The sequence below is a fragment of the Haliotis cracherodii genome, unplaced genomic scaffold (genome assembly GCF_022045235.1).
Source record: "Haliotis cracherodii isolate W230 unplaced genomic scaffold, xgHalCrac1.p SCAF_2, whole genome shotgun sequence".
Taxonomy (NCBI): domain Eukaryota; kingdom Metazoa; phylum Mollusca; class Gastropoda; order Lepetellida; family Haliotidae; genus Haliotis; species Haliotis cracherodii.
The window spans coordinates 71998594-72025455 of NW_027266275.1; the positions used below are offsets into that span (position 1 = coordinate 71998594).

A 26862-nucleotide genomic window follows, 5' to 3' on the forward strand; every position below is an offset into this window, starting at 1 on the left:
AGTTACAGCTTGAGACACTTGTGTAGACTTGAGACAATGCACAATATCAAGATACTGTCATTAGTTCTCAATTTATCTTAGAAAACAGCCAAATACTTGAGTTCCATGAAACCCACATCTGTGCATAAAGTAAATAGTTCATGCCAATGTCACTTGCCACAACCACAAGACCCACTACCACATCTAGACCACTCCTACTGCAATAACAAGATCCACCAACCACCAGTGAGGCTGTGTAAGTCTCAAGTTACAAAGAGCTTTAATGATGCTGGTGTGTTCAGTGTGTTAGTCGAAGAACATTATCATGATGCTTGTTCATGGGTGGCCCCTGTGTATGGTAGCCCCAGTGTATGGGGGGCCCCTGTATGGATGGGGCACATCTATGTATGCATGGCACTTGTGTATGAATGGGGCACATCTATGTATGGGTGGCACCTGTGTATGGATGGGGCACATCTATGTATGGGTGGCACCTATGTATGCGTGGCACCTGTGTATGGATGGGGCACATCTATGTATGGGTGGCACCTGTGTATGGGTGGCACCTGTGTATGGATGGGGCACATCTATGTATGGATGGGGCACATCTGTGTATGGTTGGCACCTGTGTATTGGTGGCCCCTGTGTATGGATGGGGCACATCTGTGTATGGTTGGCACCTGTGTATGGGTGGCCCCTGTGTATGGATGGGGCCTGTGTATGGGTGGCACCTGTGTATGGATGGGGCACATCTGTGTATGGTTGGCACATCTGTGTATGCATGGCACCTGTGTATGGATGGGGCACATCTATGTATGCGTGGCACCTGTGTATGGTTGGCACATCTGTGTATGCATGGCACCTGTGTATGGATGGGGCACATCTATGTATGCGTGGCACCTGTGTATGGATGGGGCACATCTGTGTATGGTTGGCACCTGTGTATGGGTGGCACCTGTGTATGGATGGGGCACATCTATGTATGGGTGGCACCTGTGTATGGATGGGGCACATCTGTGTATGGTTGGCACCTGTGTATGGGTGGCACCTGTGTATGGATGGGGCACATCTATGTATGGGTGGCACCTGTGTATGGATGGGGCACATCTATGTATGGTTGGCACCTGTGTATGGTTGGGACCTGGGTATGGGTGGCCCCTGTGTATGGATGGGGCCTGTGTATGGGTGGCACCTGTGTATGGATGGGGCACATCTGTGTATAGTTGGCACTTGTGTATGGATGGGGCACATCTGTGTATGGTTGGCACCTGTGTATGGGTGGCACCTGTGTATGGATGGGGCACATCTATGTATGGATGGGGCACATCTGTGTATGGTTGGCACCTGTGTATGGTTGGCACCTGGGTATGGGTGGCCCCTGTGTATGGATGGGGCCTGTGTATGGGTGGCCCCTGTGTATGGATGGGGCCTGTGTATGGGTGGCCCCTGTGTATGGATGGGGCCTGTGTATGGGTGGCACCTGTGTATGGTTGGCACCTGTGTATTGGTGGCCCCTGTGTATGGTTGGCACCTGTGTATTGGTGGCCCCTGTGTATGGTTGGCACCTGTGTATTGGTGGCCCCTGTGTATGGTTGGCACCTGTGTATTGGTGGCCCCTGTGTATGGATGGGGCACATCTGTGTATGGTTGGCACCTGTGTATGGATGGGGCACATCTGTGTATGGTTGGCACCTGTGTATGGATGGGGCACATCTATGTATGTGTGGCCCCTGTATGGATGGGGCACATCTTTGTATGGGTGGTCGCTGTATGGATTGGGCACATCTATGAAAATCTGGCACCTGTATGGATGGGGCACATCTATGTATGAGTGGCTGCTGTATGCATGGGGCACATCTATGTATGCGTGGCTGCTGTATGGATGGGGCACATCTATGTATGCATGGCTGCTGTATGGATGGGGCACATCTATATATGAGTGGCTGCTGTATGGATGGAGCACATCTTTGTGTGAGTGGCTGATGTATGGATGTGGCACATCTATGTATGGGTGGCCGCTGTATGGATGGGGCACATCTATGTATGCATGGCTGCTGTATGGTTTGGGCACATCTATGTATGCGTGGCTGCTGTATGGATGGGGCACATCTATGTATGCGTGGCCGCTGTATGGATGGGGCACATCTATGTATGCATGGCTGCTGTATGGATGGGGCACATCTATGTATGAGTGGCTGCTGTATGGATGGGGCACATCTATGTATGCGTGGCTGCTGTATGGATGGGGCACATCTATGTATGAGTGGCTGCTGTATGGGTGGGGCACATCTATGTATGCGTGGCCGCTGTATGGATGGGGCACATCTATGTATGGGTGACCGCTGTATGGATGGGGCACATCTATGTATGAGTGGCTGCTGTATGGATGGGGCACATCTATGTATGCGTGGCTGTTGTATGGATGTGGCACATCTATGTATGGGTGGCCGCTGTACGGATGGGGCACATCTATGTATGCGTGGCTGCTGTATGGATGGGGCACATCTATGTATGCGTGGCTGCTGTATGGATGTGGCACATCTATGTATGGGTGGCTGCTGTATGGATGGGGCACATCTATGTATGGGTGGCTGCTGTATGGATGGGGCACATCTATGTATGGGTGGCTGCTGTATGGATGGGGCACATCTATGTATGCATGGCTGCTGTATGGATGGGGCACATCTATGTATGGGTGGCTGCTGTATGGATGGGGCACATCTATGTATGCGTGGCTGCTGTATGGATGGGGCACATCTATGTATGGGTGGCCGCTGTATGGATGGGGCACATCTTTGTATGGGTGGCCCCTGTGACATGAAAACTACATGGACTACAATCAGTAGTTCCCTAGACCTTTTTTCTCCTTTTTCTTGAGTTGCACCATTACTTTTATGACATTAGTTCCACTAGATAAGATAGCTATGCGATAAATCACAAAGAACAATGAAGAATGAGGCATTGTTTATTTCACGATAAAACATTGTTCTATCTTGATGTCATTTCTTGAGATTCAAACATATGTTCTTAATTTGATGACATGGTAATTTCGACAGCGCTATTTTTCAGGGGGTAGTGAGTTATTCCCCTTTTATGTAGCTGGGGGCCCGTGAAGGTCCGGGGTAGAATATGTCTTCAGCAACCCATGCTTGCCGTAAAAGGCGACTAACAGGATCAGGTGGTCAGGCTCACTGACTTGGTTGATGCATGTTGCTCATGACGTCAATAACTGGATTGTCTGGTCCAGACTTGATTATTTACAGACCGCCGTCATATAGCTGGAATATTGCTGAGTGCGGCCTTAAACAAAAAACAAACAAACAAATCATGTAGCTGGGGGAACAGATAAACACAATGGCCGAAAAATCGCATCCAAAAGTGGTTGATACATGATAATCTGTAATGGGAGGAATAGTGCAGATAATGGCCATGAGAATTGGGAAAATATTCAGGACAAACCAAACCCCCCTATTCATAAAATGGACTTGTCGAACATTGCCAAGATCGTATTGTATTTCGGGAGTCATCATTATTTAGCCTCACTATTTGACGTCCATTAGACTGTCTGATCATGTTTTGGCAAATGTTTTGAGTTATCTCAAGAAAACATATGTAGCCGTGTTTTCATGTTTCCAGGCCACAATGTATTGTCACAACTATTACGAAGATTTTAGTGACTGCAACTCTTCATCTTGTAACCTATAAGTGAACATGTCATGATTTCAAAATGACTGCGAAAGAAGTACTTTTCTTATATTTGATTTGCCCATCAAACCAGCTATTTCAACCAGAGGTTGTTATTATGATATGAAACCTCTCAATAACCAATATTAATCAAAGCTTTGCAAATCCATTGTAGACTACAGGATAAAGTACACAAACGGAGATGTATTGCATCATCTGATTTCCATGGTTACAAGACAAAGCATTTTGAATAAACTTAGGTCACAGCAACTATCAATAGCTAGGGAAATACATTCAAATACTATAAACCTGGAAATTAATGCGTTTCTAAATTAATACGACTGCTGATCCCTAGCCAAATATGCAACTCAATATCAATGCGTATCCCCCCACCCACCTCATTCCCAGTGGAATGATACATATCCAAGGTTACCTTAATCCAATCAAACAGCAAATAGCACCGCTTTTTAACGCTTAGTTGAGAACTTCCCTAAAAACAATAAACTGTGTTTTCCTAAAAACAACACACAGTTTATCTGTCTACTATGTTGACTGGCATTAAGTTCAAAGGCAATAAAATAATTGAACCAACAACAGTTCACAGATTGGTATGAGGAGAAGGTGTCAACAAGCTTGACATGAGTGGGTAGAACTCTTGACCCCAGCAGTGATAACTCACCAGATGCCCATTGTGTAATTCCTATTGTTTGAATGACATGGTTATATACTTGTTACATCTGCTGCTCAATAAACCGGCATTTAGAAGTGATACACATAAGGAAGAGAATTTATGGATGTCAACTTCTTTATCATGAGGAAGAGAATTTATGAATGTCAACTTCTTTATTATGAGGAACACAACGTTTCAGAGTTGTGCTTACTCCTTCATCAGGTGAATGAATGCCATGAGGTAGAGAGCAAATATATGTACATGTAAGGACAACAAAATTAATAAGATAACAAAAGGTGGAAAATGACAAAGGGTAGAGACTGACAACGGAAGCCAACAGATGATTGGCGCTGATAGGTGATTAGCAATGGACAATGGGAGCCAACAGATGATTGGGGCTGATAGGTGATTAGCAATAGACAATGGGAGCCAACAGATGATTGGGGCTGATAGGTGATTAGCAATAGACAATGGGAGCCAACAGATGATTAGGGCTGATAGGTGATTAGCAATAGACAATGGGAGCCAACAGATGATTGGGGCTGATAGGTGATTAGCAATAGACAATGGGAGCCAACAGATGATTGGGGCTGATAGGTGATTAGCAATAGACAATGGGAGCCAACAGATGATTGGGGCTGATAGGTGATTAGCAAAAGACAATGGGAGCCAACAGATGATTGGGGCTGATAGGTGATTAGCAATAGACAATGGGAGCCAACAGATGATTGGGGCTGATAGGTGATTAGCAATAGACAATGGGAGCCAACAGATGATTGGGGCTGATAGGTGATTAGCAATAGACAATGGGAGCCAACAGATGATTGGGGCTGATAGGTGATTAGCAATAGACAATGACGAAAGAGTAAGTACATTCTCCGAAACTTTGTGTTCCTCATAATAAAGAAGTTGACATCCTTAAAATTCTCTTCCTTTAACCGTGTTTGTGTTTATATTCAAGTTGGTATTTCCACTATCCAAAGTGTGCAGTGAGGCCATCTTATTGTTGATAGTCGTTTTTGAGACATAAATGCGAAGTTAATTAATGCGAGCAAAGACCACTCAATTCTCTTTCAGATTAAATCCTCCTTGGGGCACTTATTGCATTTTCCTGGCTCAAGAAAATCTACATGACATAGTTGTAACCATTTTCCTTAATAAAAATTGTTACCACACAAAAAACTTTGTTTTTGTCTGATATACGTCCACCCTTATGGTGCCTCACCCTCCACGGCGCGTCACGCCAAGGGAAGCAACTCTCACCCAAATCACTTTCCTTATGTCATCTGACTAAGACAGACGTGCTGTTTTTTTCAAGACAAAACAAAGTACAAGATAATCGTTCGTACAAGAACCATGGCAGACCAAACTGTATGTATGGTACATTTCTTTCATGCAAAGGCGTAATACATCGCATTGTGAAGTTATAAAGTTGTAATTATGTGACACGTGTACGATACCTTTGAAAACAAAGGCCGTAGTAGCGTCCATTTTGTAGTGCCACGTATGATACATGTAACACCAGGGCCATCAAAAACGGCTTGGGTTTTTTAATGTTATATCATCGGGCTTTAGCCTACAATCTTTTCCTTTAATAAACCCAAGGTGGTGTGTTATTTATTTTTAAATTACACTTACCTTTTTTACGGGTTTTTTACACCTTCACGCGTAACACGCCCACTTTGGTGTTATAATTATACTACGACATTGGCTATTAGTATCGCGTTACCAATCGCATTCTAAATTACGCCTTTGCTTCTAGTTGCACAATTTATGCACGTATCTTTCCGATCTTTCAATCGCACTGATACACTTTATTACCCTTCCCGCCAAACTCAAAAATTACGGTCTTTTTTACAGACCTTCAAACTGTGTACGGGGTGCTCGGCCTCGATTCCCCCCCAAGACCGGCATGATACTTGCATAAAGTGTTTGGCCGAAGACGGGCATGACGATGGGTCATGCCCGATCTGTGTTGCATTTACACCACGGGCGCAAAAAAAGAGGAAGGTGGACCTCTTACACTTTAAGGGTCTATTGAAGGCGGGGGTGGACATTAGATCGGCAAAGACCGCCCCCCCCCCATCTAAAAAAGTAAGAAGGGGAAAAAAAGCAGCTGAGACTGTCTCCTCCGCTCCCTCCCCGGGGGCCGGGGGAGAAGGCTCTAGGGTCCCCGTCACAATCACTGCACCCTCTCCTGCACCGTCTTTGGCAGACATCTCTGCCTTGTTGAGGTCGCAGATGGCGTCGATGATGGAGGAGGTAAAGTCTCAGCTCCGAGAGGAGATGCGGACCGAGCCTTCCCCGTTGTCGGCGCCGGACGCGGCTTCGAGACCTTGTGATATGCCCGGCGTCGGCCGAGGCAGGCCACTTGGTCTCGGGGACGATCTCAGACCGGGCTTCGGCGCCGGCTCGAGGTCGCTCCCCAGCGGAGGGGTGGCGGGCACTGGCCCGTTCACTACCGACGCACAGTTCTCCCTAGCGGAGCCAGACGCCTCTTCCGAGGCCGAGGCTTCCTCTAGCGGATTGCTAGCCCAGAGCCAGGTGGGTTCCCTTGAACCCCCGGCACCTCGGGACCGGGACTCGAATTCGGGCCGGGTGCAGCCCGGGGATGCGAAGGCCCAGGCCTTCGGGCGTCCCCTTCCGACTTCGTCTGCCTCTTCTCTCGGGGAAGAGTCGATTAATTTCGGCTCGGAATCGAGAGAGGAGGAGTGGATGGAGGAGGGGGGAGACGACTCGGAGACCTCGGGAACATTTTCCTTCGTTTCCTCGTTGAGGCATGTACGGGACAAGATTGTCCAGGTACTGCCTCAGGTGGCTGCGCCTATGCCCCAGTCGGATCCGACTGAGTTCCGCCTTCCGGGGGACGCTTTTGCTCCGAGCAAGGCGCCCCAGGTGCGGCTCCGTATTCTGTCCTCATTGGTGCATGAAGTTATCAATCCTCTGTTGTCGGGTGCCCGCAGGAAGTTCGACCTGCCCGAAGTTATTAAGCGGTACCCGTTAGCAGAGGATGGTGATTTTGAGGTACCGGTGGTGGACGAATGCGTCTGGACCTCCGTTACCCTGGGGGGGTCTTCGACCCCCAACTTGGCTAAGGTCAAGCAGGGCCGGCGGTTGCCACCCTTTCCGGGTGTACAGAGGGAGTTAGCGGGAGAGGGGCCGGCCGACTCTTCGGAGTTGGCCGCGCAACTGACGGAGGTACATAGTCATCTTGCCAGGGACGCTATTCGTAGCTGTGCCTCGCAGATGATGTGCGCAGTCATGGGCATGCGCAGGCTGTGGATGTCGGTATCCAAATACTCGGCTTCCACACGCCAGGATCTACTTGCTTTGCCATATAAGATGGGTGCCACCCTCTTCCCTGGGGCTCAGCAGGTGGTCCGAGAGGCCGCACAGTTGTATGCCTCCATCAAGGATTCTAAGGCCTTGTTGGAGGTACCATGCGTTAAACCGCGTAAGCGGACCTCTCCACTTGCTTCCTCCTACGCTGATGCGCCGGGTCAGAAGTCTGCACCTGCTTGGAAGCAGCCGCTTCCTTCAGGTAAGGGCGCCGGGAGGAGCAAGAGAGGCAGGGGCCGGGGCAGGGCAGCTGGTCGAGGCCAGCAGCCTTTTCGCGGGGCCGGGAACCCATCGGGTTCCCATTAGCGCCCGAAGTGCCCCGGGCGGACCCACGGTCGCATGTTATCGAACTGCCGACAGCCGGGGTCCACTGCCTCAAGCCGGATGTCCCCGTAGGCGGCCGACTGGCTCTATTCCTGCAGGAATGGGAGACAGTAACATCCAATCCCTGGACCCTGTCCACTCTAAGGGATGGCCATTTGCCTCGGTGGAAACACCATCCGCCCCCCTTCTCCGGGATAAAGCACACTCCGGTGCCTGCTACCCTAGAGAGGGCGGAATTCCTCCGTGCCGAGGTCGACGCACTTCTTATGAAGGCTGCGATCGAACCGGTTCCCGTGGGACAGGAAAGCGAGGGCTTCTACTCGACATATTTCCTAGTCACCAAAAAAGACGGAGGGTTCAGGCCTATTCTCAATCTGAGAAGGCTGAACAAACTTATAGAGGTACCGTCCTTCAGGATGGAGACACTGCGCTCGGTGATCTCAGCTGTCGAGACCGGAGAATGGCTAACGTCAATAGACCTAAAAGACGCCTATCTCCACGTACCCATACACCCCGAGTTCAAGAAATACCTCAGGTTTTCTTTCGACGGGAGGTGTTATCAGTTCAGGGTTCTACCATTCGGGATCGCTACGGCCCCGAGGGTGTTCACCAAGCTGATGTTGATTCCCGCCCAAGTGGCCAGGTCAAAAGGTCGGTTCTGCCATCCGTACCTCGACGACTGGTTACTAAGAGCTCTATCGCAATCCCTGAGTCAGATAGCTACACAACAAGTGATAGATATTCTGATCACTCTAGGGTGGATAGTCAATCTCAAGAAGTCAGATCTGAGCCCTACTCAGAATCTAGTCTTCCTAGGGGCGAATTTCAACACGGTGAGCGGAATTGTATCTCTGTCACAAGATCGCATTACCAAGGTCAGAAGTGTTACTTCCCAGTTCCTTCTGTCCGCCAGTCACACTGCTCGTACATGGCTCCAGTTACTGGGCAACATGGCGGCGACAGTGGATGTGGTTTGGCGGGCGCGCTTGAGAATGAGACCCATTCAACAAGCGCTCCGTCGACTTTGGGTGAACTCGGAAGATCTCGAGACTGTTCTCGAGACTCCGCAGTGGCTCAATGCACACCTTCAGTGGTGGACCGAGGTCGGGAATCTGTCCCGGGGGCTCCCCCTCGACACTCCCGTGCCGTCTCTCACAGTTCAAACAGACGCGTCACTCTCCGGCTGGGGAGGCGTTCTGAACGATCACACTGCCTCGGGACTATGGTCCCAGCAGGAGATCAAACTGCATATCAATGTGCTAGAACTGAGAGCGGTCAGGTTGGTGTTCCAACGCTTCCTGGATCTGCTTCGTGGCCAAGTGGTGCGTCTAGAGATGGACAACCAAACGGCGATGACTTACATCCGGAAGCAGGGGGGAACGGTGTCTCCGTCGCTTCTCCAAGAGACGTGGCAGTTCCTCCTATGGTGCGACTCACACGTTATCAGGGTGCTACCTGTTTATCTCCCGGGGGTAGACAACGTCCGTGCGGACGCTCTGTCTCGCCGGATCCTCGCTCCTCACGAGTGGAGGCTCGACCCGGGGATATTCGGGATTATCTCCCAGTTATACGGGTCGTTCCAGGTGGATCTGTTTGCGTCTGGGGTGAATCACCAGACACCAACGTTCTGCTCCCGAGTCCCCGACCCGAGGTCGGTGGCACCGGACGCCTTCCAGCTAGATTGGACGGACAGAATTATGTGGGCATTCCCCCCAGTACCTCTGATTTCCAAGGTCCTGTCTCAGCTAGCCACTCAGCCTGCGCGACTACTTGTGCTCCTGGCACCCCTTTGGTCGGCGCAGAGTTGGTTTCCAGTCATACTCAGGTTTCTGGCTCAGCCTCCTGTTCTATTACCTTTACGACCGGACCTCCTATCCCAGAACGAGGCCCTCCACCCGAATCCTAGGATTCAGTGGGTGGCTTGGCCACTGTCCGGAATCGCCTCCAGGAGAGCGGTATTCCTGCACGAGTTGCAGACACAATACTGGCTTCGCGGAGGGATTCGACAAACGTTCAGTACGAGGATAGATGGGCCTGCTATGCGCGCTGGTGTGTCGATAGAGGGATTGCAGATCCCTTTTCTGCAGATCTCGTAGCCGTACTTGAGTTCCTCCAGTCGCGACTAGATGTCGGCCTGGCCGCATCGACAGTCCGGGGGTACTCTACAGCTATCGCTGCCTTTCACGTCCCTGTCGACGGGGCACTTTTGGGTGCGCACCCATTAGTGCAGCGTTTTTTAGCAGGTGTGGACAGGATCCGACCGCCTGTCCGGCGGATCAGTCCCCCTTGGGAATTGTCAATCGTTCTTGATTGGCTGTCCGGTCCTTCCTTTCGGGATCTGTCGTCTCTCTCTCTTCAGCTGTTGAGCTGGAAGACGGCGTTCCTTGTGGCGGTAACGTCCGGCAGACGGGTAGGCGACATTCACGCAATATCAGCCGATCCCGAACTAACTGTCTTTCACCGGGACAGGGTCAGTATTCGCCTGCCGGACTCTTACCGTCCTAAGGTCGCACACGCCTTCCACGTGACGGCTCCTATTGAGCTACCTGCTCTTTCACAGCCTTCTTCGTCGGGGACCACTACAAGACATGCTCATGTCTTGGATGTCCGCAGGACCCTTAAGTCCTATATCAGCAGAACTAAGGGTATCCGTAAGGATAATCAACTATTTTGCTGTTATGGCGGTAGGAAGGCTGGCTCACCTGCGAGCAAACAAACAATCTCCAGGTGGATAGTCTCTACTATATGTACGGCGTACACACTTCAAGGCAGGGACCCCCCTACCAAGTTGAAGGCTCATTCGGTTAGAGCAGTGGCTACGACACAAGCGTATGCCGCGGCTCTGCCCATTGAGGAGATCTGCTCCGCGGCTATTTGGAGCCAGCCGAGCACGTTCATCAAACATTACCAACTCGACAAACACTCAAGCGAGCGTGCTCGGTTTGGTCAGTCAGTTCTCCGAACTGGGCAAAGTTCTACATCTCTAGCCGATTGAGCCTTCGAGATTTTAGACCGCCCGGACCGGTTATAACACTGCTCAGTAACGGTCCGGATTTTATCTTCTACGGTCGATACAATACCAGCCATTACCACTCGATAATCATCGTATTTGCACATGCACTCCTTCGATTACGGGGACCCTCTGGCCTAGCTCTGTGCGGGTTTATAGGCTCTCGTGATCTGTGCCCCAATATCACTTGTTCAAAAAAAGTGTGGGGGGTGGGGGGTGTGTGTGTCTCGAGTTCTCGATATGATAAGCCACAAAGAATGGCTCTTTTCATGGTGTATGGTCGATAACGCCCTGTCTCCAGCCCCCGCCTTTCGACGGTGGTGCCTCACGATAAGGTTGGTTCCATTTATTGAACTCTTGTTTATTCATTGAAATAATCAAAATACGATGTATTTATGCACGCTTGTTGCTGACGGATGCCACTTCCTAGATTATCTTTAGGAGTCTATCTTGATGCAATAAGTGCCCCAAGGAGGATTTAATCTGAAAGAGAATTTTACAAACCTGTAGAGGTTATGAATTCTCTGATGAAATCCTCCTTGGGGCACGGCCACCCGCCTCCCCACATTCCGTCAGCATTAGACATATGGAAAGTGATTTGGGTGAGAGTTGCTTCCCTTGGCGTGACGCGCCGTGGAGGGTGAGGCACCATAAGGGTGGACGTATATCAGACAAAAACAAAGTTTTTTGTGTGGTAACAATTTTTATTAAGGAAAATGGTTACAACTATGTCATGTAGATTTTCTTGAGCCAGGAAAATGCAATAAGTGCCCCAAGGAGGATTTCATCAGAGAATTCATAACCTCTACAGGTTTGCAAAAAATTTTCACATTTAATTCCAGCTTGCGTTAATTTCAAGATTTACATTTAATCAGGTACCAAATAACCACGGTCCAGTTTTTCCAAATATTATGATCCATGAAGGCAGATGTCTCTGACATTTGTATCAATGAAGACAGGATTAAGTTGATTTCTACTTCAACTGTCAGTACAAACCGGAGGTGACAGGACATAACTAGGGTCAAATCTACACAGAGATTAACAGACCCGTGAAGATCTGGGGTAGAATAGGTGTTCAGCAACCCATGCTTGCCCTAAAAGGCAACTATGCTTGTCGTAAGAGGCGACTAGCAGGATCGGGTGGCCAGGCTCGCTGACTTGGTTGATGCATGTCATCGTATCCTAATTGCATGGATCAATGCTCATGATATCAATCACTGGATTGTCTGGTCCCGACTCGATTATTTACAGACCGCTGTCATATAGCTGAAATATTGCTGAGTGCGGCATTAAACAACAAACGTCACGTCAAACGTCTCAGAGATTAACAACAGCTCACAGGAGAGCAGATGATGACCAGGTCGAACCTTCATGCAAACATAGAAGTGTTTGTATGTCCATTGTTGGCACAGGGCACATGTAAAGATGTTCTGCGATGCAGGTGAGCCTACAATAACCATCCTTCATCTGTTGTCCGACTCAGTGACTGTCACCATGAGCTTCCTTATAAGGAATTGTACCTTACCCCTGCCTTTTCATAGTTGTATATGGCTTTGAAAATCTAAGAATTTACCAGATGCAAAATCCAAGCCACAGAAATTGGAAACAAATGTAAAGTAAACACAACATGCATCCACTGTGCAGACAGTTTGTATTGTTGTTTTTGAATGAATGATTTGAACCACGTAAAATGAATGTCCTTATGTAAAGGATACAATACACAGTCGCATTCTTGAGTCTTGTGGCGCTTGCACTTGTGGTTTCATGTCATTGGGTATGTTCCCTGTTAGTGTTTAACTACCAACCACTGATCCACAATGTGAGGTCACCATCGGTATAGTGTGCTGTCTAAGTATCCGTCAGGGCAAGTATGTGAGAATGAGATTTGGTGGGGCCAGGTAGAGTATGCGGGGCCAGTTTGAGGGTGTCTTCAAATGACTCTTCATCAAAGACTGAGGATAATGAGGAATAATGCTGTTTATTTGAACCAACATTCTTAAATACAAATTATGACATTTCTCTGGGACCCCCATTCTCTGTTTGTTGTAGAATGCCACACTTGGCAACATCCCAGCTTCAAACTCTCATTTTTTAACTTAGGATGCCTACAATTAATGACAGTGAGTCTCCTTGACACCCAAAATAAATAACTATCAAGACTTGAAATATTAAATTTGAAATATTAAATTTGAAATACCTCCCAAAAGCTCAGCAGCTCATAATGCAGCTGATGAAGGTTGAGAAATGAAACTTGTACAAATCTCCCTCAGCATAAGTATATAGCATGAAAGTTCGGGACACAGAAGAGGACTTTAGACATGTCATTTATAGTCCTTTTTGTTTTATGACTTTCATCACCATGAACTCTAGTATGCATGGTATAAGTGTCTTATACAGAGTGATGGTGTCGTGATGGAGATTGGGTTGATTCAGGTTTCTGGGTTTCCAGTTTGTAGGTTTGTGTGAGGTAGGACTGAAGGGCTGTGACATTGGAGTCTCCAAGTCATCTCTGTTAGAACAAAATCCATGAACCAGTTCTAATGATTAATTTACGACCTACAAAGTGTCACTCAAGCGCAATAAGATGAAGGACAGATAACCTACACCTCTGGAGGTTTGAGCAAAGTCAACATGTCCCTCCCTTAGTGTGGGTGCTCATGGGTAACATAAGACCTGCTTCACTTCAGGCTTTCCTCCCACATCATGGTGACCTGGTGGATATAACTGAAATACTGTTACACTGTTATAACGTGTTGAACCAAACTCACTTTTTGTGTAGGGCACAGAGAATACAAATTAATGTTCTCTTGTTATAGAAATCAAGGATTAAGCAAACTACCTGTAGCAGGAAAATTCAGGAAAAACATCACTTTTTTCCAAATTGGGATGTTTCTTTAAGATCCTTAATTTCCTAACTTCAGAGATATATTTTATGTATAATTTGAAGTATTGAAGCCTTTTTCTCTTTATTGATCTTGTTATCACTGACATACAAGTCATGTTTACAAAACTAAAACATGATTATAATATGAATCGGGAGATTGTTACGAACACTTGTGATATCAGCCAGTGATGATAACTTGATGAGGTGAAAGGAAAATGTGTTGAGTTGCTCACCTTGACCCTGTACAGATGATGGATGGAACCGAAGTTCCAGGTTATCAGTGGAAACAAGAAACAGCAGACTTTTGGACCTTTCATTTTCTAGTACACCATGATCTATCACACAGATTCATTCAGAGGCTTTAGAGGCTGTTATGGAGTTCAAACCAATATGTTTGTATCACAAAGAATATATTTGATATCTTAAAAATATATTTGACTATTTTTTTATATAAAAACAAAATCTAACCAGTTGATTGAAGGAGCAATATTCAGAATAATATGCGTCCGCAATGAATGTGGATAAAAATAAATTGAAAGAATCATTTACAATGCATACAGTTTTTCTTTGTCAGCTTTCATAATGTGATTTGTTGTCAAGACAAGTTGTGAGACTAGGTGTTATCTGACGTGGCATCAGGGTGTACAGTAGCTTCTCGAGGGTGATCAGTACCTCCTCGAGGGTGCAGACTGTATACACCAGGGTCAGGTTGACCCGAAGCTCTAGGTTCACATCACACCAATACCACACACGCCAGTGTACACACTGCCACCATGCTATCAGTGTCGCCTGGCATTATGCCAGAGATAGCTCTGTCTATTGAACACTGTCTAGTTAGAAAGTCATTTATCACGGCTGACTGACTCCAGCGATACCTTCAATCAGACTTTTTGTGTGGACATGACAAAGTGTGCATGTCAGTCCGTCACATTTGTAATCTGTGGATTTTGTCCTGGATTGTCCTGCCAGAGCTGAAGGGGCTTCTGCTGTAAGTTGTATATATACATGTTATAGCATGACCAGGGGATACAGTCTCTGTCACTCATGGAAACAGATTGTTACTGTGGTCATTACGACTGTTTTACTGGTTGATAATCATTAAGTATACAGTATGTTGTGTTAACATCATGGTCAGGGGCTGCCGTTGCTCAAAGCGATCTTAGCGCTAAGATGATCGTAATTCCCATACTTTAACATGGACCGACGACAGTCGTAGCTAAGGTTGTTTTTTTACAACGACACCCAGGTCATGTTTATCAGTAGTTTGTCAGGGAGAGTGCTTGTGAGTGTAGTGGCTGTCGATGTACTTGATGTCCTCATGTTGGCATGAAGTATTCATGTGGAGTTAACACATCAGTGATCTCTGACAGTGGTCACTGACTGTCACAGTGGAGCCGGTCTGTGAGCTACAGAGTGGGTGAGCTACAGACTCACCCACTGTCACACAGCTGCAAGCTACATTCTCACCAACTGTCGCTCACAGTTTCAAGCTACAGTCTCACCTACTGTCTCACACAGCTGTCAGCTACAGTCTTGCCCACTGTCTCACACAGCTTCTGGCTACAGTCTCACCCACTGTGTTTTCTATTCAAATTTCATTAACTGACCTAAACATAGTGTGAGTAGCATTCATCTTTGCATTAATGACAGTTACTCAACATGTAACATATGTTCCTATGTCCTCTGTTGGGATTCTAAGGGCAGAGTAGGTTCCAAGGAACCCATGCTTTTCTCCATGATCCTACCCCACCACCCCCATCCACCCCCATCCACCCTCATCCACCCTCATCCACCCCCATCCACCCTCATCCACCCCCATCCACCCTCATCCACCCCCATCCACCCTCATCCACCCCCATCCACCCCCATCCACCCCCATCCACCCTCATCCATCCATCCCTCAGATCCAGATAATATCCAGGTAATGTGACTTAAGTTCAAGTGCCTCAGCAAGGGTATGCACACAAACCAAAATAGCTAAGAGCATGTCTGGGTTTACCATTGTACTGTCTGTAGCACACACAGTGAGCACCAACTCTTATATTCCCCAGATGGGCTAAAGATGCCTGAGAAGGGGCGTGTGAAGACTCCGCGGAAGCCAAAACGACTGGCAGCCCGTCTGGATGGCCACAACTCCGAGACTGACACATCCCGGTCTGTCAGCGACAGGTGAAATCTGGCTCCTCCATCTGAAAAGTTTACCTGTCTTTGATTACATTCTTACTTTATTCCATCATCTGTGTGTAAAGTTACCAGAACATGTACAATACCTGTATAAAGCACTTTCCTAGAATGAGTGGTCGGGATCTTAATCCCCAACAATAGTGGGATATCGAGAGTTACTGTATATGATAAAACAACAATTATATTACAGCCTTTCTAATAAAGAAATAAAAGAAAATATTGTAACATGTATTTCACCAAATGTGTGATGCTTAATGTGACCCTGATATAATGTCCTGCACTGACGTTTCAGTTACTGTTACTAATGAGAATCTTATATTTTCCATCTCCAGCTTGGACCCGAAAAGTCCTCTTGGGCCCATCAAGAAGACCCCAAACATGTCTGCAGACCAACCTCCACCAGCCAGACCCAAGTCTCTTGCCCCCCTGGAGGATGGGCGGGGAGGGACATCGCCCTCTCCCCGGAGGGCCACGCCCAGCAAAACCCCCCTCCCTCGAGACAGTGATGACACCCCAATGTTACAGAAGCTGAAGGACATGAACATCAGGTAAGGATGCTGGTGCAGGATGTCCTATAGTGATCTCACGACACCTGAGGCTGGCATTGTCCTGAACATCAGGTAAGGATGCTGGTGCAGGATGTCCTATAGTGATCTCACGACACCTGAGTCTGGCATTGTCCTGAACATCAGGTAAGGATGCTGGTGTAGGATGTCCTGTAGTGATCTCACGACACCGGAGGCTGGCATTGTCCTGAACATCAGGTAAGGATGCTGGTGCAGGATGTCCTATAGTGATCTCACGACACCGGGCGCTGGCATTGTCCTGAACATCAGGTAAGGATGCTGGTGCAGGATGTCCTGTAGTGATCTCATGGGACCGGAGGCTGGCATTGTCCTGAACATCAGGTAAGGATGCTGGTGCAGGATGTCCTATAGTGATCTCACGACACCGGAGGCTGGCATTGTCCTGAACATCAGGTAAGGATGCTGGTGCAGGATGTCCTGTAGTGATCTCATGGGACCGGAGGCTGGCATTGTCCTGAACATCATGTAAGGATGCTGGTGCAGGATGTCCTGTAGTGATCTCACGACACCTGAGGCTGGCATTGTCCTGAACATCAGGTAAGGATGCTGGTGCAGGATGTCCTATAGTGATCTCACGACACCTGAGTCTGGCATTGTCCTGAACATCAGGTAAGGATGCTGGTGTAGGATGTCCTGTAGTGATCTCACAACACCTGAGTCTGGCATTGTCCTGAACATCAGGTAAGGATGCTGGTGCAGGATGTCCTATAGTGATCTCATGGGACCGGAGGCTGGCATTGTCCTGAACCCACTTGTGGCTGCTGTTAGAATGTGATGCTGTCATAGCTGATTGTGTTTGTGTAGGATGTTGTGTTTTGAAAGTTTCTTAAAGTTTTTGAAAGACTTTTTTTCTGTGGTTTCTCTCTCTCCCCTTTCTTTACTTACTTTCTCTTCTACCTTTCTCTCTCCTTTCTTTCTCTCCTCTCCGCCCCCCCTTACTCTCCCTCCTTTCACTCTCTCCCCTTTCTCTCCTTTCTCATTATTCTTTTACGCTTTCTCTCTCCTTTCTCCCGCCCCTCCCTTTCTCTCCCTCCTTCAATCTCTCCTTTCACTCCCCCCCTTTCTCTCCTTCCCCATTTTTCTCTTACCCTTTCTCTCTCCTTTCTTTCTCTCCTCTTCCCCCCCTTACTCTCCCTCCTTTCACTCTCTCCCTTTCTCTCCTTCCCCATTTTTCTTTTACCCTTTCTCTCTCCTTTCTTTCTCTCCTCTTCCCCCTTCACTCTTTCTTTTCACTCTTTCCTTTCACTCTCTCCCTTTCTCTCCTTCCCCATTTTTCTTTTACCCTTTCTCTCTCCTTTCTTTTTCTCCTCTTCCCCCCCCCCCTTCACTCTTTCTTTTCACTCTTTCCTTTCACTCTCTCCCTTTCTCTCCTTCCCCATTTTTCTCTTAACCTTTCTCTCTTCTTTCTCCCCCCTCCTTACTCTCCCCTCTCCCTCCTCTTTCACTCTCTCCTCCTATCTTGCACTCCCCTTCCTCTCCCTCTTTCCTCTCTTCTCTTGTCAGTTCACTCCCTCCTTTCCAACACACTCTTTCTGGCCCTGTCTTGACGACCTGCAGGTGCATCTATTCCAGTGACAGCAGTGATGACCCCTATAGCTCCCCCGATGAAGAGTCGGCCCTCATCAACCAGTGCGTCCTACCTCCAGATCCCCGCAGACCAAAGTGGTTACATAACATGTTGCAACATGCAGACCAGTAATGCAGTGTGATTACAGATTTGTTGCAATTGTTGCAGTTAGTGTTGTTTGTGTCTGCACACCCCACCTCCCAGCATCTGGACACTAATGACCCTCACAGTTGCCTCCCTTTGTCATGATAACTACTGTAACATGAGCATTTAAGCTGCAGTCTTTGTTGCAAAGTACTAACTCTCCACTATTTGATGATTTGAGTTTTTACACACTGCTAACCATTGTTTACGGTGAAAGTGAAATTCATCGAAAGTTCTTCAAAATCATAGTTTTGTTTGCTTCAAGTAAGATTAATAACTGTATAGATTCGTAGGTCCGAATAATACCTGCCCTGTCTTTCACACTTGAGCTGATTCAAATGGTGATCAGGTGGGTAGGCACTGTCACTCAGAGATCATCGTTGCAGCTACTAGTTTGCCTTGCCCAGATATTACTTAACATACCATGAAGTAGCTGAGATATTGCCAATCTCATTAAAATCAGAGCTTAGTTTTCACTCCCGCTAAACAAAGATCTGAGGACATCCCATTACGATTCACGTCAGAACGACCTTCCACGAACTTTGACCGATCAATGAAATGACTGACAAGAAATCCACATTAGCCAATCAGAAAGCAGCTTTCTTGAGCTTTACGACACTAGTTTCAAACTGGCGACTACGCTTCGGAACATATTTTGACGTATTCTCGTTTAAAAAATTTAAAACTGATAAAAAGAACATTCTGGAATGGCTTATAGATGGCCTAGATTGTATGGATATAATCATAAAACCCGTAACTGTTGTTCAGATTACCCTCTGTTAAATATTTCGAGGTTGCATGATTAGAAAACACATTCCGCCTGTCACTTTCATGATCTTGTAAGCGACGCTTTGATTGGTTGGATGAAAGGTCCTTCTGACGTGATCCGTCATGGGATGTCCTCAAATCTTTCTTTAGCGATAGTGAGAACTAAGATCTGATTTTAATGAGATTGAGATATTGCTCACTTCTATGAGCAGTAAATGATTTTGCTTTAAAGACACCTCATCCTGTTGTGCTGCCGCTGTGCAGGTTGAACATGGCCACTCGTCGCAAGACAAGTGATACGTTTTCCTAAATTAGTTAAGTTACATAAACTGCTTGTCTGGACTAAGCTGATATAGGCCTTTATGTGCTGCCACTGTCTGCCTCAACATATGACACCACACTGTGCCACCACTTTGTGCCTCCATATGCTTCTACATGTAGTATGTGCTCCTACCTTTAGCCATCACATGTGACCCACCATGTGCCCTACATGTGCCCATCTGTGTTGCAGTGAGTCCCAGAGGAAGAAGGATGTGCCCACCTGGCTGAATGCTGAGGATGTCCAAGGTAGGGAAAACAAATGTGGTGTAGTTTTGTCCATTCAGGCTTTTATCTCTCATGGTCAGAAGCACGAAGCTATCTTTCTAACAGCGCATGTGTATGAGCCCATATTCACCGACTTCTTGGAAATATAATTGTGTTTGTTTCTGTAATATCTGTCAGTGGTAAAAATGGCTTTATAGTCCTTGCTTAACTGTCCAATAGTTAAGGTATCATAATTTCAAGTAGAAATTTGCCATTTTTAAGGGTTTTGCTATGTGTTATCATTATAAGCTATACTAGACTAAAACAGTTAGTTTCTATTGCTGTCTATGTGTGTAATATTGAATCATGCAAGTTGACTATGATCTTCATGGCCTGTTACAGATCGCTTCAAGAGTCCTCCAGCCAGCAGGGCGGGGCAAGTTGAGGGGAAGAGCCCCTCCCCCCAGCCAGGGAAGCCTGGGAAGAAGTCGAGGCAAGACGCTAGCGACCCTATTGTGTTGGAGGACATGGGGGTGTGGCCACAAGCAGGGTAGACTGATTACCTAGACGTTGGTATAGGGTGTCACTAACACTGTCTGGTCACACTATGCATGCTGGATTCGCCCACCTGCAGGGCACCTGCTCCGTGTTCCAACTTAAGGGGGTCCTGGGGTCCTGAGGTTACCTTCTGTAGTAGTCTTTCTCCCATAACGTTGTAACAAGGACCCCTTGACTTTCATGCTTAATTTCGAACACTGCTACTGCTGTGTGCTGTTTGATTGTTCTGCACAAATGTTTGCGGTGCCGTTTTAACATAGTGTGGTGTTTTTGCTTTTGAGTTCGTGTCGCCCCCGATGAACCCTGCTAGCCCCGGACGGGAGAGATGCAAGCCCCCTGTGCTTGTCGATTGGATGAAAGAATTCGTTCAATAACGAAGTGCCTGTCTCCAAGCTCCACACTTGAGGTGTGTGTGGAGTTTATGATAGCGTTATTACCCAGATCTAAGGAGCAGTGTGCATTCATATTGCATTCTGAGCTCCTTGGGGAGTATACAACCCAATCTGTCTGTTAGGCAGTGTAGTGTTTCCATTCTCAGCTCCTTGGGGAGTATACAACCCAATCTGTCTGTTAGGCAGTGTAGTGTTTTCACTCTCAGCTCCTTGGGGAGTTTACAACCCATGTACCTATCTACTGCTGGATGAACAGACTCACAATCTACGGAATGTTGTCAAGTCAGGATGTCCAAGGTGGGGTTGTTTGACTACCTGATTCTGTTAAGGCAGGACAAGGGTCAACTTGCACATAATGATCTTAGTGCTTGCACGTAATGATCTTAGCGCTTAGTCTGATGTCACTTTAACATTGGCTTTCTGCAGTTGTAGGGCTAAGTAGAGTCAGTAGACCTTGGTGGCAACTAGACTCAGAAGCCTTGATCACAGTCTTGTTCTGTGCTGACATTGATATTGAGTTGTTTCCTTTAACTCTGACAGTATCTGCTTGTCATGGGTTCTTACCCCACATTCTCCCCATTGATATGATTCTTGGTCAGTCAGCATCATGACCATGCTTGTGGTTTCACCAGGGTGGCATTCAGAGACAAAGGCAAAACGTTGGACGCTGCTCCCAGGTTCTGCTGACACACTGCTATAAGTGATCCACTATTCAGCATCACACACCACTCACTCACTCACTCACCAAGAGCAGCAAGCTGCCACCACAAGCAAGCGCCACATGCTGGCACCATTCATGCTGAATAGTGATTAATATTCCCATAATGATGCAGTTGTCAGCTCCTTGCTTTGGTGCAATAGAACCACCTGCCAGTACCTCACCCAGCGTTGTTGTCAGCTGATGTTCTTGAGTTGGATGCTCCTTGGCCGACAGAGATAATGGTGGATCAACAAGAGTGGGACACAATATCCTGAGGTCACATGACACTCTGTACTTACACCATCATGAGGTCACATGACATTCTGTACTGACACCATCATGAGGTCACATGACATTCTGTACTGACACCATCATGAGGTCACATGACACTCTGTACTTACACCATCATGAGGTCACATGACATTCTGTACTGACACCATCATGAGGTCACATGACACTCTGTACTTACACCATCATGAGGTCACATGACATTCTGTACTGACACCATCATGAGGTCACATGACATTCTGTACTGACACCATCATGAGGTCACATGACATTCTGTACTGACACCATCATGAGGTCACATGACATTCTGTACTTACACCATCATGAGGTCACATGATACTCTGTACTGACATCATCATGAGGTCACATGACATTCTCTACTGACACCATCATGAGGTCACATGACATTCTGTACTGACATCATCATGAGGTCACATGACATTCTGTACTTACACCATCATGAGGTCACATGATACTCTGTACTGACACCATCATGAGGTCACATGACATTCTGTACTGACACCATCATGAGGTCACATGACACTCCTACTGACACCATCATGAGGTCACATGACTTACTCAATCTCATTAAAATCAGATCTTAGAACTCGCTGCTTCTAAACAAAGATCTGGGGACATCCCATTACAGTTCGCATCAAAACGACCTTTCATGAAATTAAATGGATCAATGAAATGGCTCAGAAGAAGCTGTCATAAGCCAATCGACCTGTGAAGATCCGGGTAGAGAATTGGTCTGCAGCAACTCATGCTTGCCGTAACAGGTGGCTATGCTTGTCATAAGAAGCGACTAAAAGATCTGGTGTTCAAGCTCACTGATATGGCTGATGCACCAGTATGTCATCGTATCCAAGTATCCTGACACTGTCATGAGGTCACATTTTTCTCCTGACACTGTCATAAAGTCACATGACACTTCTGACACTGTCATGAAGTCACATGACGCTCCTGACACTGTCGTGAGGTCACATGACACTCCTGACACTGTCGTGAGGTATCATGACACTCCTGACCCTGTCTTGAGGTCACATGACATTCCTGACACAGTCATGAGGTCACATTTTGCTCCTGACACTGTCATAAAGTCACATGACACTTCTGACACTGTCATGAAGTCACATTACGCTCCTGACACTGTCGTGAGGTCACATGACACTCCTGACCCTGTCGTGAGGTCACATGACACTCCTGACCCTGTCGTGAGGTCACATGACACTCCTGACCCTGTCGTGAGGTCACATGACACTCCTGACACTGTCGTGAGGTCATATGACACTCCTGACACTGTTGAGAGGTCAAATGACACTCCTGACACTGCTCTGATTAGGCCAAGTACGATAGCTGCCATCCTGGTTGTACGAGGCAGTAGATAGTGCTGTGTATTCTTGACCAGACACCTTGTTGTGACCTGTACCATGTCTTAGTACTGTCCTCCCTGCTCAGCTGCACAGAGTGGCTCCACAGCTTGGCTCCACAGCTTGGCTCCATGGCTCTGCACTACAATTGTCAATAGATCACATGATATGTAAAGAATCGTATCAATCAATTGCATAAGAAGTCATTTTGTTTATATTACCAGCCAACACAGTATAACCTTTCTTCACTCCTTGATGGCCTCGTAGATCAGATATGTTACAATGCTAGATAACCATGTCCTTCACCTGATAATGTCACTGTGCACTGTTTTATTGGCTAACTGCACCTGAACGAATCGCACAGGTTTTACTAAATCAACTGTGATAATGACTTGAGTAATTAAAGCAAAAAGTGTAGTCGTCTTCAGGAGCCTGATCAACAAAGCGTCAGAATTTTACTGTATCCAATACCTATATTCCCAGTCACTGATCGTTGAGTGCATATCCCGCCTCTGAAATGATGTCTTCTAAAATTACAAGGCTTACCGTTCCCACAAGCCAAAATTTCATAATGTGAAACAGCATGTTTCCACAAAAAGTGAAACCTGTAGATGTTTGAGAGGTTTTAACACGATTTTACAAAATGGCTGCCTCAGCAGCAACCTTGCAAAGGCCTTATATAGCCATTTGTCTGCCTTTTTTTTGTTCAGAATGTAATTTAACATTTGGTATGGGTTCCATTTGGGGCAATATTTTGACCTTGACCTTGTTCTCTCAAAAGGCGTATTTGCCTCTGTAAACTTTTCTCCCCAGAAACTGCCAGACTGAGAGAGTTAGACTTTGGCTTGTATATTCTCCTCATGACATGTTCAAATCGTTCAAATTTGGAAAATATATTTGAATATCAATGCTGACAGTAAAAGTTTATGTGTCTGTCTTTGTTGACATTTAAACTGTAGACAGATGAGCTATAGTGCAGGGGAACTATGTTTAGATTTCAACCACGATCCCTGTGGCATCAGACAAAATAATTCTGAGCCAAGCTATTTAAAAAAGGCCTGAGTAAGCATGGCCCTAGGTCATTGAGCATGTGCACCTGTAGTTGATGGATGTGGACGTTCTTGTCTTCAGGGTCGACCACCTCAGCACAGTGCTGGACAAAGATGGCCGCCGAAGTGCAGCAGCCTCCCCGTCTGCTGAGAGAGGTATGAGGTTCACAACTCCCGTACATAGACAAAAACAGTAACATCATCATTCCCAAGCCTTCACAAAAAGGTTACAGAAATTATGTCAGTTGTCAAGGTCCAGTGTTATCTGATGAAATGTTATCAACTCCATGGAAATAGGTCCCCAGCAACCTATGCTGGTCGTAAGAGGCGACCAAATGAATTGGGTGATCCAGCTCGGGGACTAGGTTGATAGCGAATAATCATTCCCCAATGGCTTGGATTGTTGTTCAAACAATCAATCACAGAATTGTCTGGTCCAGACTTAATCATTTACAAGCTGCCAGCATATGGCTGGAGTATATTCTGAGTGTGGCAAACAAGAAAACAAAATCTAGATAGCGGTCCTACATCCAGGAACCAGGTTTTGTCCGCGCCATTTGGTTCTGTGTTCATTGTATGCTGGAGTTTTGCGTGGTGAAATATCAAGCAAAAAATTAATGTATTTATTTTTTTTGAAAATTGTGTGAGTGGTGGGTGTAGAGCAAGACATTTTTGCATTTTCAGCCTAGTGTTTGTACCATTGAGTATATATTGAGTATATAAACCCTTGTGTTGATCCATCTTCCTGCTGTCTTACGTCTCCATCCTCCATGTGTTGAGCAGCCGAGGCGGACGATCTGGCCACGCCCATGATGAGGATACAGAAGAATCGCGCCCGGTGGCGGGGGTCACACGACAACCTGGAGGAGGAGTGGGGTTCACTGTCCCTGTTCAACAAGCAGCAGCGGGGTCGCTTGTCTGTAGACATGGGAGGTAAGTGCGGCACAAACTGCAATAAGGTCACTTGTCCATAGACATGGGAGGTAAGTGCGGCACAAACAGCGATAAGGTCGCTTGTTTGTAGACATGGGAGGTAAGTGGCGGCATAAACAGCTACAAGGTCGCTTGTCTGTAGATAGAGGGCGTAAGTGCAGCACAAGCATGGCTGCCCAACTTTTAGTTTGTGTGGATCTGCTGGCTCTGAATTTCCAATTCATGCTGATTATGATCATTGGCCAGGCTGTCTTGTTCATAATTTCCACTGGTCTATGATGGACTATTGTCCACAAAGCCGACTTCCTCTCTCAGCAGCAGGGATGAGTGTACTACACGTGATGTGAGGACAAAATGTTTGTCTCAGCTGTAATGCCCTCTCTCTCTGTTTGGCAGATGGAGCGATGGAGGAGTATTTGAGTGGAAGCAGGAAGGATGGAGATGCAGGTGATAAAGCTGTCGCCCAGGACGAAGCTGATCAGTGAGTACACGCTGTGTGTAAACGGTCTATTGGCAATCTGTTGTAGAGGTTAAGCTGATCAGTGAGTGATACCGTGTTTATAGGTAAAATGATTGTCATGATAATTTTTTAGAGACATTTCAAAGTTGTCAGTGATATGCTTAGATACTTCCCTTCTTTGTGTGGGTTGCAGGTCAGAGGTGACTCGTCATAGGTCAGGATTGTGGCAAGACGTGACTATATGAGTAGAATGAGAGTTATGACTGATGTGAACTTTTCTCAGGTAACTGACAATGTTTTGTTGACAGGGATGAGAATTTTGTGATCCCAGAGCTGCCCTATGGTCAGGAGCTGGTTATGAACATCAAGACCACGTGGGGGGACCAGCACTACGTTGGCCTCACCGGCATCGACATCTTCTCCAGCAAGGGAGAACCTGTCACCATCAAACAGGTCAGGGTAGCACATGTCTCTATGTCTCAAAGTCACATGTCTCTATGTCTCAAAGTCACATGTCTCTATGTCTCAAAGTCACATGTCTCTATGTCTCAAAGTCAGATGTATCTATGTCTCAAAGTCACATGTATCTATGTCTCAAAGTCACATGTATCTATGTCTCAAAGTCACATGTATCTATGTCTCAAAGTCACATGTCTCAATGTCTCAAAGTCACATGTATCTATGTCTCAAAGTCACATGTATCTATGTCTCAAAGTCACATGTATCTATGTCTCAAAGTCACATGTATCTATGTCTCAAAGTCACATGTATCTATGTCTCAAAGTCACATGTATCTATGTCTCAAGTCACATGTATCTATGTCTCAAAGTCACATGTATCTATGTCTCAAAGTCACATGTATCTATGTCTCAAAGTCACATGTATCTATGTCTCAAAGTCACATGTATCTATGTCTCAAAGTCACATGTCTCTATGTCTCAAAGTCACATGTATCTATGTCTCAAAGTCACATGTATCTATGTCTCAAAGTCACATGTATCTATGTCTCACAGGAGCTTGGGTGGCCTATTCACACCTTTGTCATGTAAGATTTGTAATCATGGGTTTGATTCCTGATTCTTGGTTTGTCAGGCCTTCATCACATCAGGTTTTCCTCCCACATTAACATAACACTGAAATATGCTAATGATGTTTAAAACCACTCACTGTTTTGCCTTGTTTCATTCAGTAGTTCTGCTGACGAAATCCTGTTTAACCAATGATTCTTCAGATCTCGGCCAAACCGAAAGACATCAACGAGCTTCCTGATTACCACAAGGACCCTCGCGTCATCACCAACATCATCGACGGCGTGAACAGGACGCGGGATGATGTGCACATGTGGCTGGCGCCGTTCACCCCGGCTGGTGACCACAAAGTGTTCATGACCTTCGAGAAACCCTGCAAGATTGCCATGATCAGAATCTGGGTAGGTCGTCCTGGC

General features: G+C 46.6%; 1 protein-coding gene across 3 annotated transcripts in view; it reads left to right on the forward strand.

The window, feature by feature from the left end:
* LOC139468468 (katanin-interacting protein-like) overlaps nt 1-26862 on the forward strand; it is a 60472-nt gene that overhangs the window by 21634 nt on the left and 11976 nt on the right. For 2 of the 3 annotated variants that reach the window (XM_071250437.1, XM_071250439.1), the window contains 9 exons: nt 15942-16059; nt 16407-16622; nt 19652-19707; nt 20068-20215; nt 24108-24181; nt 24809-24958; nt 25355-25439; nt 25727-25871; nt 26650-26847. In XM_071250437.1, the coding sequence (XP_071106538.1) occupies nt 15942-16059; nt 16407-16622; nt 19652-19707; nt 20068-20215; nt 24108-24181; nt 24809-24958; nt 25355-25439; nt 25727-25871; nt 26650-26847 (1190 nt within the window). The remainder of the gene's footprint in view (nt 1-15941; nt 16060-16406; nt 16623-19651; nt 19708-20067; nt 20216-24107; nt 24182-24808; nt 24959-25354; nt 25440-25726; nt 25872-26649; nt 26848-26862) is intronic. The other variant, XM_071250438.1, reaches the window with a different exon arrangement.